At 30.3% G+C, this 15,992-nt stretch overlaps 1 protein-coding gene across 1 annotated transcript; it reads left to right on the forward strand.

Annotated features, from left to right (window-relative positions):
- Window positions 1–4,511: 4,511 nt before the first annotated feature.
- Window positions 4,512–15,232, forward strand: LOC139503237 (neuropeptide S receptor-like; the record flags this gene model as incomplete). The annotated part of the gene is given in 8 exon segments (XM_071292995.1): window positions 4,512–4,650; window positions 5,529–5,635; window positions 6,500–6,593; window positions 7,148–7,299; window positions 11,143–11,293; window positions 12,574–12,663; window positions 13,774–13,957; window positions 14,753–15,232. Coding segments are annotated over 8 exon segments (1,317 nt in total), but the record flags the coding sequence as incomplete, so codon positions are not given.
- Window positions 15,233–15,992: the final 760 nt, after the last annotated feature.

The raw sequence follows: 15,992 nt of genomic DNA on the forward strand, positions 1-15,992 counted from the left end.
TTGAGATATTTTGATAATACTGAACTCCCTCTTATTTGTAATATTTACAAGAAATCTAACCGGAAATATGTGTTTAATTATAGCCAATTGTGTAAAGATGAAAATATCATTGAAAATACACATATGTCATGTAATTGCAGTAATTCCGAATACACTTATGGCCCCATTTTCCATGTCATAACAGGAGACATTCACATCGTTCGCGACCGAGAGTTAAAATCATTCCTCAGTAAAGGACCTAAATATCGTCCCCCGTCAATTATTAATTGGAATGAGTGTCGTAATATCATCCACGACTCACTCCGTACCTACTGTTTGAAATGGGTAAAACGGGAAAAAGCTGACAAAAATCTTTGTACTCTTTTTTATAAGTCAGTAATGAAGATAGTTGATATTCGAATACAACATTTTAGAGAACATTTTACTCTTAACAATAACCATAAAAACCCTATTTCGCGTATCAAACATAAACTTAAAGAACTAGCCAAGGACTTTGTTTTTGTCCCAGCTGATAAAGCTGCTAATAATATCATTATTATTTGACGTAAATTTAATATTGAGGTTCTGCAAAAGGAAATCACGAATTCACCAACATTCCAACTGACTTCATTTTCAGAAAACGACATCTGTAACAAACACAAACTTCTTTATAAGCAGAACCAAATACAATGAAAGTTCCAACTATGTACTGGCTTCCGAAGCTAAACAAAAAACCTTACAAATATAGATTTATTTCATCTTCAAGCCACTGTTTCACTACTAAATTGTCTATTCTTCTTACTAGTACACTTGGTACAATCAAAAACCTAATAATAAATTGATCAAATAGGCCCTTGAAAATAGTGGAATTAATTACTTTTTTGAGTGTCAAAAACTCATTGGAAGTACTTGATAAATTGCATGCATATATTGGTGATTTTAAATCTATTCAAAGTTTTGATTTTTCTACCCTATATACCACTTTGCCTCATATTCTTATTAAGAAAAAATTCTCATCCCTAATTAACTGGGCATTTAAAAAGTCAGAATGCGAGTACATATGTTCAAACTCTTTTGAGTCATTTTTTAGTAGCAATAAACAAAAGAACTATGTCAATTGGACATGCTTTGGTACTATATATGCGCTTGCATTTTTACTTGATAACATCTTTGTTCGCTTTGGAGATTCCGTATATCGTCAAGTTATTGGAATTCCAATGGGGACTAAATGTGCACCACTTATTGCGGACCTGTTTTTGTATTGTTATGAGTTACAATTTATGACTAAAGTTAGCAAAGACCCATCGAAACAACATTTGATACAAAAATTTAACAATACTTTTAGATATTTGGATGACATATTGGCTCTTAATAATGACGACTTCAGTATGTATACTAAAGAAATTTATCCTGTTGAACTTACTTTAAATAAAGCTAATACTAACAAAGACCACTGCCCTTTCCTCGATCTTGCTATCTATATCATTAACGGGAGGCTTAATACAAAATGACTGATAAAAGAGATGATTTTTCATTTCCTATCGTTAATTATCCATTTTTAGATGGTGACGTTCCCTTGTCACCATCTTATCAACTTGTACGATTTGCTCGTATTTATAACAACGTATTAGATTTTAGCGAGAGAAATTTATGTATAACTGAAAAATTATTACACCAGGGTTTTCGATATCACAAACTAGTCAAACCATTTACTAAATTTTATCATCGGTAAAAGAGAATAATTAGTAAATATAACTCAACATGCAGACATCTTATACCTTCAGTTATTTCACATCCAATCTTTTATGGTAATATTCTTTACAAAGCACAAAAATGTCAGTATTCACCTCAAAAGCTTACAAAACCTTTAAACAGACTTATTAAGAAGGTATATAGTTACGATACTGTTGTCATGTCATTAAAGATTGCATATTTTGGCTTTAATATTGATTCACTTATAGGGTCTTTGCATCGGAACTAAACACATTTATTTTAAAAACAGTTGTTGGCCTGACACGGGTTATGTTCTTCTCATATATTTTATGATAGTATTATACTAAACCCCTGACGGGAGGGATTGTGCCTGATATTCATATGAGGAAGACATAATCTTTCAATCAGTTTAATTGAGGTCTGGAGCTGGAATGTCAGTTAAATGCTAGTAGTCTGTTGTTATTTATGTATTTTTGTCATTTTATTTGTTTTCTTTTGTTTCATCTTCTGACATCTGACTCGGACTTCTCTTGAACTGAATTTTAATGTGCGTACTGTTATACTTTTACCTTTCTACATTGGCTAGAGGTATAGTGGGATGGTTGAGATCTCATAAACATGTTTAACCCCGTCCCAAGTCAGGAGCCTCTGGCCTTTGTTAGTCTTAATTTTAGTTTCTTGTGTATAATTCGGAGTTTAGTATGCCGTCTATTATCACTGTACTAATATACATATTTTTTAAGGGGCCGCCCGAAGGACGCCTCCGGGTACGGGAGTTTCTCGCTACATTTGAGACCCATTGGTGGTCTTCGGCTGGTTTTTTTTTGCTCTATGGTTGGGTTGTAGTCGCTTTGACACATTCCCAATTTCCTTTCTCAATTTTATTGAGAATCAACGTCATTTAAGGCAAAAGAAAAATTAACGCAACACAGCTTGAAGCACTGATAAAGTTTTCAAAAATTGTGATATCGTTTATTTTCATTCTTTTTCTGTTTCTTTTCTTCTGCTTCATTGAAGACTCATTGGTGGCCTTCGTCTGTTATCTGTTGTATGGTCGGGTTGTTGAATCTTTGACACATTCCATATTTCCATTCAAAATTGTTGTTCTAGTACAAAGTCTAATTCAATGAAATAATTGAAAGATCTAAAAATATTCATTTGTGAGCACACATATTGAATAAAATCCTGCCTCATTTAATATGTGCTTTCTAAGTTCTAAATTATCGAATAATTTATTCCATTATATTAACTGATTAAAAGTATGAAAAAATACATCCAAATATTGACATTTGTATATTGTCTTCATATATGCCTTTTCAATTCCATTTATAATATACACGAGTGTAGCTTTTAGAACTAAAGATAATTTTTGGTTTAATGACGAAAGTGTGCCCTCGGTCTTAACTACCTATCTTAATAACTTATTCCTCTTGAATATCCCTATAGTATCTGTTGTCCATCTTTTTCTTTATCTCTGATCTATTTTACTTTAAACTAGTTTATTACCCGATTTTGTTTTTCGGCCATGGATTTATGAGTTTGAACAGCGGTATACTACTGTTGCCTTTATTTATGTTATTAAAAATCAATGTTGACTAACTGGGATTTAACACTGTGTTAGTATATGTTATAAAACACTCATTGGGATGAATACTACAGTCAAAACTCGTCAATTGGAATCGGAAATTGATGAGTCTGTCATTAAAGTGAGAGGGTAAGCGCTATAGAACCAGGTTTAATCCACCATTTTCTACATTTGAAAATGCCTGTACCAAGTCAGGAATATGACAGTTCTTGTCCATTCGTTTTTGATGCGTTTTGTTATTTGATTTTGCCATGTGATTATGGACTTTCCGAATTGATTTTCCTCTAAGTTCAGTATTTTTGTGATTTTACTTTTCAGTATTACATTTTAAGACGTGTATTGATACATTAAGGACCACTATATTAGTTCTTCAAGATAATAATGGTGTGATAAAAAACAAACGTCAAAGTTATAACACCCATTGTTAATCATCAAAATTACAATGATGTTGTATTATCTTTGTATATATTAACTTTCATTATTTATGTATATTTATGTTATCTCCTTTTTTTACCTGTACCAAGTCAGGAATATAACAATTGATATCTAATCGTTGGATGTATCTGAGCTTTTGATTTTACCAATTAATAGGGATTTTTCCGTTTTGTATTTTCATTGGAGTTCTTGTTTGTATTGTACTATTTGTAATTTTGACAACAACACATAATGATACTACGCTCAATTGGAAGGCGTGTGTTCTATTTCTATGACAGACTGTATCATATCAAAATTTATATTTTTATTGACGATGCTTTTATTGAATTCGCATAATGACTAAACTAATTAATAGATAGAAATACACTCTATGTGTCTTAAGAAATGCCGTGCTGATTTCAGTATATGTTACATCCTATTCTATATTAATGACAAAGATTGTATTTGATTTATATAATACATTAGAATAGAGGTTACATGTGTTTTTGTAATTGTTTTAATAATCTGAAAGTCAACCAAATAAGTCGTCAATCAGGTACATCTCTTTAAATTCCACATAAAAAGGGAAAATACTTGAACCAATTAAAATGAAAAAGAAATAGAAACTGATACAACATATAAAATAAAACATGAAATGCAACTAAAAATAGTTATTGTTTTTTTTCATTGATGATATAGTTGTGCATATTATTTATTTATTTTGTAGGGTCCTCTTTGTTGGCACTCTACTTTTTTTATTTCTCTTCTTATCATTGGAAACTTATGATATAGATGTTCATTTTAATTATTTATTTTATAGGGTCCTCTTTTGGCAGTCCACTTCGTATTATTTCTTCTTATTATCATTGGAAACTTATGTGTTCTATCCGCCATTGCTATATCAGGACAAGGACGAAAGACCAGGATGAATTTCTTTATTATGCACCTAGCAATAGCAGGTTAGGCAATTCGCCGTTTCAGAATCTAATGCATCATGGGTAATATTTTCAAAAGTGTAAAATTTAACCAACGACGTGACGTTATTTTAATTTTGGGGTACGCATAATGAAATTACCAATAGCCTTTTAGATCATGAAACGACCAATTAATAGCAACATAATTGTATTTTATTATTAATGATAAGATTGTATCCATGAATAAAGAAAGACTAATTAAAGTACAAATAATCAAACAGAGAGAATCGCATAAACTTCAAGGGAAGCGAATTCGATGCGGCTACAGTGATCCATTCATGTATATCAATGAAAACCACGATTAAATGTTAAATTATGCACATGTTTTGAGTATACAAGTTGTATTGTTTACATCTTTGAAATAAAAACAAATGAATTGTTTAACATGTTTAACATGTTTAACATGTGTATTGAATTCTTCATAAAAAAGTTAACTAATAGCGAGTGTTTTACGAATGATCAAAGTTTTTATTTATAATAAATGTTCAAAGATTTCAATTTAACTTGTTTCAGACTTGCCTAAGTCTCATTGTGAACACGGCCTTTGTTTTACTGTTTCACTTTTACATCTTTGTACTTATAATAACTCAAGGTAATGATGTTGATCAAGGTATCTTAGAACAGGGGTTGAAATAAAATGGACATCATAATACAAAACAATGGACCCTTTAAATGTTTTATTCATACTATGTTATTTTTTTTATGAACAGTTACACACAAATTTGAGTCTTTAATAATTAATTAATGGGACATTCAACTAATGTGTGTCAGATTCGGATATATAGTCAAAGAAAATAAATGATTATATGAAACCTTTTATCCTATTAATAAAACTCCTAATGTTAATAACATTCGTATTGTAGATTTAAGTGTTGGACTTTTTTACGTGACAGCAGAGATTGGACTCGTGGCGTCAAATTACGAGTGGATAGCTGGTGCAACATTCTGTAAATTACTACATTATATGAAGGTATTATTTCTACAAATCAAATCTAGTAATTTCAACCGGATGAGTTTCATTTTGATGGATTTTATATCAATTATAGTTTGCAATGCGAATGATTTTGTAATCTTCTTTTGTCAAAGTCAACATGACTGTAAATTTATACTTCATTAGTCGAATCTTGTAATGTAGTTTCCGAAGTGATACGGTGTAATTGCTACGCAACGAACTGACAATTTTGATTAAAACATCAGTAAAGTAAATTTCTAGATGTAATACGTTAACAAATTGTGACAGTTAGATTTGTTTTTACTTCATTGAAATGTTTTCTAATAGTGAATACAATTGTCAAATGTAGTGACAAAAACAATATAGGAACAGAAGTCATATTGAAATTAAATTATACTGCCTGGAATCTAGTAGATACCACTAATCTACCTAAGAAGCAATTCAATATTGTATTATTTACAAAATGAAGGAAATTCATCAAAGATATTATTTTAGAAGGCATTTAAAAAAAATTAATTGCATATGTTCAATCAATCATATTTGTAAAGTCATATTATACCATTTGTTTAGGCGACTCAAACATTATTTCACTTTCAAATTTGATTTTTTATTATAAAAATAAAGCATTTCATTGTCTTTTGTTCGTCTTTTGTGAAAGAAAAATAACAAAAAAACAAGGAAAAGTCAATACGGTGTGTTCATTAATAAATTGTAAAAATGAAAGGCTCACATGGATGTTCAGTGTAGGGATTTCGTGTCCTTGAATTATTGACAATATAATTTCTTTTCAATGAAGAGCATCAAACGGAAGGTTTGAAATGCCGAGAAAAATAATTAAAAATAAAATATTGATTTGTGTTTACAAATGAATTTTTCTTACAGGAACTAGTTATATTTGCCTCTACATATATGCTTGTATCCTTGAGTATGGACCGATTTGATGCGATAGCACGTCCAATGAAATTTTCACGCAAAGGTCAGTCGGTCAGATACGTACCAAGCGTAAAATTGCTTTATCAACACATAGTTCAGATCAGTGAGACAGATAATCATTTGTTATAAAAGAAACATTTTAAACATTGATATCTAATGCAAAAGTAGAATGTGTTAATCTAGTATTAACATACATATGTAATCGTTATATTATCACAAATTTGTGCAGTTGATCGGGCTTTATTTCAGATGACAAGTTCAGATTTTCTTCCGAATATTTGTTAACATCTTACTCAAGTCAAGTTTATTAAAGGACGCAAAACAAATTTGAGAACTATTTGATTCAACATCTGTTCTAAAATACCAAGCTTTTTAACAAGTTGTGAATCTTCTACATAAAAGTTTGGTAAATGATATAAGAGAGGCATTTAAAACTCCTTAGTCGATAATTAACTGACCACTCAATGACTGAAAACGAAAAGGACTAATAGACAAAGAACAGTAGACAAAACACAACAAAGAAAACTTAAGACTAACCAACAGTTTTCAATAATACCAGTCCACTATATGTTATCTTACATAAACTTTTTTTAATAGCGTTTCGGGCCAAATTGTTGGTATGTTTATCATGGATGATGGCAGCCATGTTTTCAGTCCCGTCTCTGGTTCTGTATGATGTACGACAACACCAGGAAGCGTGGAATCAGACCATGTGTACTATACACTTTCAACAGGACTGGATGTGGAAGGTATTTTGTTCTACATTTGTGTTTTTCTTTTCGAATGTTTTCTATTGTATTGACAATTATCGTAAAACATTAGTGAAACAAGTAATGATTCAAATAAAATCTTCATAGACACCAGGATTGAAATTTTGTATTTGTCTCAGACGGAAATTTTTTAAGTTAATTTGAAAAATTCCATTGTTTCTTGATAATAGATCTTGGACATTACTTTTAACACAGAAGTCTTTTCAGATTATAATCACAAAAATATCAAACACCGTAGACAATTCAGAACGAAGAGTTCCTAATCATACTCTTTACTTGTAAAGGCATTTTCTTATATAGAACATGGTGGATTAAACCAGATTTTATAGCTAGCGAAACTTACCACTTGCATGGTAATTGCATAGGTTTCCATTATTATGACAACGATGCGTGAACAAAACAGACATAATAGGTAGTAGTGTCAAAAATTGGAAACAGCAGTCAACATTGTTATGTTATTAATCACAATAAAACAAACAAATATTAATTTATCATACTTACCATATGGTGTTCTGATTTGAGTGTGGTTGTTAAGTCTGATTAATTGAAATCTTGTTTATTTTTCAAATTAAATTCCATCTCGTGTAATTCAGAAATAGATATGGAAATTGCGTTTCGTAAAGTAAGAGACAAAATTTAAAAAATGATTTGAATGTATTATACAAACAACCATTATCCAATATGTAACCTGTAACCACATCATGCGATTAAAATATAGTCAATATATCAAAGACCCCGACATGACAAATATGAAAAAATTCAACTAAGAAAACTAACTAATTTCAATTTCCTTGCTAATTATGAAGAAATTGTTGTCACAGCAATTCAATCATGATGGAGACCGTTAATCTTTAGAAGTTATATTTACATTCTATCAGAAGACACAATATTGTTCTCTTTATGTTCTCTCTATAAATCAATAACTGCATTCTTTTTCCACAAAAATAAAAGTTTAAGTATTTTAATTCTCATTATATCTCAATTCTAATTAGAAGACTTGTCTCAAGATGGTAAAAATAACTGATTTCAAATAAAATAGAATTATTAATTGATAAAAAGAAGAATAATTTTGATTATTTTAAACAATGCGAACAAAATTTTAGTATGATTTTTCTGATATTTTTTTAATTTATGAAAAAAAACTATTCTTAAATATAAAAAGTACAAAAATCCAATGACAGTCAATAGTTTTCGGTAAAATGAAGAAATATTTGTATTTTAGGCAACGCGTACAAAAATTTTATATCTTTTTCCTGAAAGTAAGATTATTCTATGAAGAACAGCCAATCATGATGTACAAAAAGTACTGAAATCATATGACAGTTAATAATATGCATCACAATAAATCAATAACTGCATTCTTATTCCACAAAAATAAAAGTTTAAGTATTTTAATTCTCACTATATCTCTATTCTGATTAGAAGACTTGTTTCTAGATGGTAAAAATAACTGATTTCAAATAAAAATGTATCATTTTTAATGAAAAGAAGGATAATTTTGGTTATTTTTTACAATGCAAATAAAATTTCAGTATGATTTCTCTGCCATTCTTTTAATTTTATGAAAAAAAATTATTCTTACCTATAAAAAGTACAAAAATCCAATGGCGGTCAATAATATTCAGTAAAATGAAGAAATATTTGCATTTTAGACAACGCGTACAAAAATTTAATATCTTTTTCCTTAAAGTAAAATTATTTTATGAAGAACAGCCAATCATTATGTACAAAAAGTACTGAAATCATATGACAGTTAATAATATGCATCATAATAAATCAATACCTACATTTAAGTATTTTAATTCTCATTATATCTGAATTCTGATTAGAAGACTTGTCTCAAGATGGTAAAAATAACTGATTTCAAATAAAATAGTATAATTTTGGATATAAAGAATAATAATTTTGATTATTTAAACAATGCGAACAAAATTTTAGTATGATTTTTCTGATTTTCTTTTAATTTATGAAAAAAAAACTATTTTTAAATATAAAAAGTGCAAAAATCAAATGGCGGTCAATAATTTTCAGTAAAATGAAGAAATATTTGCATTTTAGGCAACACGTACAAAAAATTTATATCTTTTTCCTGAAAGTTAGATTATTCTATGAAGAACAGCCAATCATGATGTACAAAAAGTACTGTAATCATATGACGGTTAATAATATGCATCAAAATAAATCAATAACTGCATTCTTGTTCCACAAAAATAAAAGTTTAAGTATTTTAATTCTCACTATATCTCAATTCTGATTAGAAGACTTGTCTCTAGATGGTAAAAATAACTGATTTTAAATGAAATAGTATCATTTTTAATAAAAAGAAGAATAATTTTGGTTATTTTTTAACAATGCGAATATAATTTTTAACTATTCTAAACTATAAAAAGTACAAAAATCCAATGGCGGTCAATACTTTTCAGTAAAATGAAGAAATATTTGCATTTTAGGGAACGCGTACAAAAATTTAATATCTTTTTCCTTAAAGTAAGATTATTTTATGAAGAACAGCCAATCATTATGTACAAAAAGTACTGAAATCATATGACAGTTTATAATATGCATCACAATAAATCAATAACTGCATTCTTATTCCACAAAAATAAAAGTTTAAGTATTTTAATTCTCATTATGTCTCAATTCTGATTAGAAGACTTGTCTCAAGATGGTAAAAATAACTGATTGCAAATAAAATAGTACAATATTTGATAAAAAGAAGATTAATTTTGGTAATTCTAAACAATGGGAACAAACTTTTAATATCATTTCTTTGACATTCTTTTAATTTCATGAAAAACAACCTATTCGAAACTATTAAAAGTTCAAAAATCCAATGGCGGTCAACAATAACCATTTTCGTAGAAATAAGTTCATGTTAACTGAGTCATATAATACAATTATGTATTATATGTCTCTGATGTTTATAATATTTAATACGAAAATATTAATCAGCACAAACAATTTAACGCTCTAAGCATCTCATTCTGTTAAACTATTTTTACTTTTTTATTGCAACTAATTTTATTACAAATTATAACGTGTAAATTAAGGTGTCTTCGTAGAGGTCCGCCTTCGTCGATTGTAAACACTGTGGAGTTCGGTTTGCATAAGAATTTTAAATATATACGTATCCGTCCGATCCGTGCATAAATTTAATTTACTGATCGATCGGTGACAGTTGTCAGGGTAACTCTCACATAGGTTATTTGACTTATCTGACGGATCATATGGGTCACCGATCACCGATCACTCATCGATCAGTCAAACATCCGTCACCGATCATTCACCGATCAGTCAAGTTCACGTCAAACAGTAACGCCTAAGGTTGCAAGTACTGTATATAACCAAATATACGTTACCAATATACAAATCAATGCTTTGCCTTTCATGTAAAACATTCTTTATAGACTGATCTCAAGTTGTTTTTACTAATAAGTTTCACCGATTAACCTCGACCTAAAAGAATCATCAATTATCAGTGTTGTGAGGTTACATCGTTAGCATTGTGACATAGTAAATGTACGGAAAAATACAGAAATTTAAATATTGTTCACAAAATTTTGAATTTTTAAAATACTAGGGCTTTTCTTCCTCAGACATAGATTACCTTAGCTGTATTTGGCAAAACTTTTAGGAATTTTGGTCTTCAATGCTCTTCAACTTCGTACATTAGTTGGACTTTTTAACTTTTTTGGATTCGAGCGTCACTGATGAGTCTTTTGTAGACGAAACGCGCGTCTGGCGTAATACAAAATTTAGTCCTGGTATCTATGATGAGTTTATTGAATAGCATGCATTGTATGATATATGTTTAAATTTCAGCTGTACTTTACGTTGATATTCTTCGCTTGCTTTCTGATTCCTGGTATCATTATAGCAGTATGTTATACACTAATAGCAGTTATTATATGGAAGAAGAGTAAAGCCATTGAAGAGGGGTCAGATGCAATGTGTAGTTTACGAGATGGACAAGGTTCGAATTTAAATTCTCTGTTTGGTATGATATTCTCAATTCTAGTTGTAGAACATTTTATTTGGTTATTCTGAATGATTTACTTATATTTCCTATTTGTAAACAATCAGTGCTGTGCATGCGCCAACATAATATGTGTACTAGACTGTTTAATTCCAGACATTTGACACCCTATCATAAATGTCATTTGTTTCGGTAAAGCAAAAACAAAGCTTAACGCTAGTGGATCACGATCGCTAAATTCTGTTAACGTTTGCTTGTTATTTAGACACGTTAAACAAGGATCAACAAAACTCTAACAAAACTGCAATTTTGATATGGTTCTAGCACCAGCTTGAGCGGAATTATTTGCCAAAATAGTTCAGTTCTTTTGGGGGGGAAATTTGGTTGAATATATATAGGGAATCACTGCAGCATGACTGGAGCGGGTCCCCTTAGTTCAGTCAGATCTCTCCCACCCTCTTGTCAAATGTTCTGAATTCGCCACTGACATAAAAAAAAAGTTCAAACGCAATGTTGTTAATATAAATCTGTGTAGCAAGTAAAATCACTAAAACACTGAACTTCGAGGAAATTCTTAAAGGAAATTTACGAATTAAAAGGCAAATTTAAATGTTCAAACACATCAAACATCATAACAACTGCCATATTCCTGACTTGGTAAAGGCATTTTCTGATGTAGATTTGGATTTAACCTGGTTTTATAGCTAGCTAAACCTCTCATAAGTATGACATTCGCATCAAACTCATTAGAATATATACAGTTGTCATCCATTCGTTTGATGTATTTGGACTTTTACGATTTGCCATTTGATTAGGGACTTTTCGTTTTGAATTTTCCTCCGAGTTCGGTATATGTGCAATTTTACTTTAAAGTATCATATCAAAGGCGAATAACTTGTGATTGTTGTTAACTCTAATAATTCTGTATAATACAAAAAAAGTATGAATACATTATAACAATGAGGACACATTTAACTGTTTCTCATATATAAGTATATTGATCCTGCTCCTACGTGTACTCTATATCAAAATATACAATTTGTGGAGTCATTGTATGTCCTTATTTATATTCATTTATATCTTTCAACATGAAGTGGACATATGGTCATTGTTTATCTATGCTATGCATATTAAAATGTAAACTGATTGTAAAGCCGTTAAACTATCCCAGGTTAATTTTTATCATTTTAATTATATGATAATATAATTAACGTGCTGTACACGTAAGTACCTCACCCGTATGTACATATGTAATTAGTCTGTGATTTGTTCTGCAGATTATAATCCTTCTGGATGTGGTGTAGCAGGAAGTGTGATTCATCAGGCAAAGATTAGGACCATTAAAATGACATTCATGATTGTAACAGGTATGGACCATTAGATTACATTGTGATTGTATTAGACAAGGACCGTTAAAATGACTGTTGTCTCTGTTTTAATTCTGAAAATCATTTAGAATAAACAAATCGATGTATAACTATTGAACAGCGGTATACTACTGTTGCCTTTATTCACCGTAAAGATTTATTCTCTGTAATTTTGTTTGGAAATAAAGTAGTTCAACTACCAAAATGTAAAACTTGTTCGCATTGTAATTTAAGACTCTTTTATCCTTTAAGAATTAGACGATGTGGTGTGATTGACAATGAGACACAATTGAAGGCGACATTACTTAAATAAAAGAAACCCACCAGACAAACTCATTTGTTTTCTTCATTTCAACTCCCTTGTGGTCAATGCTCATTTATAATTCAACTTTTTCGTATTGTTGTAAGATGAACGTGATTTGTCTTTTGATCAAATATGTATTAGCAAGCAAACTACATCTCCATCATAGATATAATTACATACTGTGTCAGTAAATGTTATCCAATTGAATTAAGAAAGTAGTGAGGAATTATCCGTCTGAGTAGTATGTCAAAACTTACCTTCTTCTTGCATGTTTATGGTTAAATATGTGGAAAGTCAAAATAAAAAACAAACAACGCAAAGCATACAACACGTTAATAACTATCGTTTTTATAATGTTTTTTAAGAGAGTATCATTTACACCTTGATCATTTTTTAACTTGAAATTAACAAAACAAAAATGTAAAAGTGTGTCCATTTCTGAAGCACATAATCATACCTAAGCTGAAAAGAAGTGCATTCAGGAAAAAATAACCATGATTATTTATGATTCAATGTTAGGACTGGCATCCAATTAAATTACATCCAGTACCGACCTGATGAAAGTTAGGTATTTAAGTTAATTCGACAGAAAGCATGCAACAAACCACACTATTCGAAAACCAATCAATTTCGATGTGTGGCTTTATTTCAAATACATTTATATTAATCAATATTGATGTTTTGTATCAAAATCATTGTATCTGAAGTCAACACCATTATCAGCTATGTACGTGACCATAGGAATCCAAGGAAAAGAAATCACACCAGATTTGCCATTGCTATAATGATGTTAATTTATGTTTCAGTGTTCATCATATGTTGGTGTCCATATTTTATTATCTCCCTACTGCAAGTGTATCAGGTTATTAACAACGATACCATTGAAAAGAAAATGACAATAGTCTTCTTCCAAATGTTCGCACCTCTGAACAGTGCTATCAATCCTATAATTTATGGAGTATTTAGTACAAGAATATGCGGTCACTTAAGGTAATATATATATAAACAAATATGAAATAACAGAACTCAAAGGAATATTTCAAACGGGAATTCCCTTAGCAATAAGCACTATTAAAAGCTCATACACAACAAACCTACGGGAAACAATTGCCATTTTTCTGACTTGGAACAGACATTTCTTTTTGTATATAATGGTGGGTTAAACATGGTTTTATAGCTAGCCAACTTGTATAACAAAACTGACTTTAGATTCCATCTTTATCTCAGAAAATCATTTTACACGAAAGCTTAATATGTTAAGGATATTGAATTATTATATTATCATTCTTAATCAATTGCAGTATTTATTGTATACGTCAGTGAACCAAGTTTAATCTAATAGAGAAATTCAGGATATTTGCCAAAAAAGAAAATTGATATGGCATTCAATTACTATCGTACACAAAATGTTTACAATTAACCTTTGATAAAGCTTCACACATTACAATTCTTTATTAGCTTATTTGAACCACCATAATTATTCAAAGTTCAGTTTTTCAGTAAAACTGGTGGTCTCGTGAAAACGTTACTCATGTGTTGTTTTCATTTAAAAGTGCAGAACAAAATGTCAAATCCATGGTTATAACAAGCAAAATAGCAACAGACTGATCGACACGGAATGCATGTTTAATTTGCCACTGCATATTTAGCACAAAATCATAATGATTATAGTTAACAACTTTTTGTACATGTAAAGTAATGTCTTTTGATGATTCGTGTGGGTGTTTTTTTTGTTTTGTTTTTTTTTTAAATGCAATTTATATCTGATCGTTTGATAATTTTCAGGCAAGTTCCTATCATCAATCGTATTATCGAGCATCTTCAGTGCTGTACATTTTATCGTAAACGTTGGTCCTATAGACACAGCCGTAGTGGTTCTGAATATGACCATTCCAATAATGGTATAACAACCAAGAAGACTGACAATGGGGTCACAAAGTCAAAATGCATCACAGAAAACGACACGATTGTAACATTGCTTCGTTCGAATAGCGACAAATCACAGCAACATGTTTCTTTTACACAACCAGTGACTAACGGGTATCCCATGACTCAACATGCATCAGCGAATAAACTCAAAGGTCATCGACGGCATTCTGGGTTGCCTTTGGTGAAAAGAAATATTACAGAGGAAGAAAACATATTATTAAGAAATTTGACAAGTAAATTAAAGAAGAGGCATTGAAGCACATATCGGACATTCAAATGTTTTACTCTAAACTTGCCTGTAAAATGTATACATTATTCTTTGATTGATAAAGCTTATTAAAGACTGATTTTTTTTTTCTTGCATTGCCACCTAAATTAAAATTTTTATTCAGATTTTAAAAGCTTTTCAAAACGATTAAAAGTTTATAATGTGGTTTTGATGTTACTCGATCTGTCAACTTGTATGTGACGCTTGAATCAACACAGATTATAGGACGGATAAAATACAGATTTGAAGATTACAAAAAAAAAAAAATTGTCCAAAAAAAATTACATATGTCTTCAGGTAGACAAAAAATGTTAATAGAATAAATAGTTGAGCATTTAGAATTAATCACACATCTATACAATCATTTTCCTTATCGCACCGCGGGTAAATCATGACGCTGTGATTGGGTCCGTAGGGAGGGTTGTTTAATTTGATATGAAATTCATAACGTCACGTCTACTGTTAATGATGACGTCATCTTTTGATGGTTTTTTTTTTAATTTTTTATATTGTTTTCAAAAACGCCATTTAAAAGTCCCGCCTGTGATACATTTGATTGACAGTTCACCACGTATGGACAAGAGAGGGACAGTAAAATCTATTAGAGATTCGTTCTCTACACTCACCTTCTGTGAATTTAACTTACACTCTATGGATCCGTACGGGATCAGAACTACACCATATAACTTATCATTATGACTCAAAGGTGCTGATTAATAGCGTTGTAGTATACTGGGGGCGAAAGGTCAACAAGCAGTATAACTCACCATTTGTTTTTCGTTCATTTTTTATATAAATATGGCCGTTAGTTTTCTCGTTCGAATTGTT

The sequence above is a fragment of the Mytilus edulis genome, chromosome 14, assembly GCF_963676685.1.
Source record: "Mytilus edulis chromosome 14, xbMytEdul2.2, whole genome shotgun sequence".
NCBI classification, from domain to species: domain Eukaryota; kingdom Metazoa; phylum Mollusca; class Bivalvia; order Mytilida; family Mytilidae; genus Mytilus; species Mytilus edulis.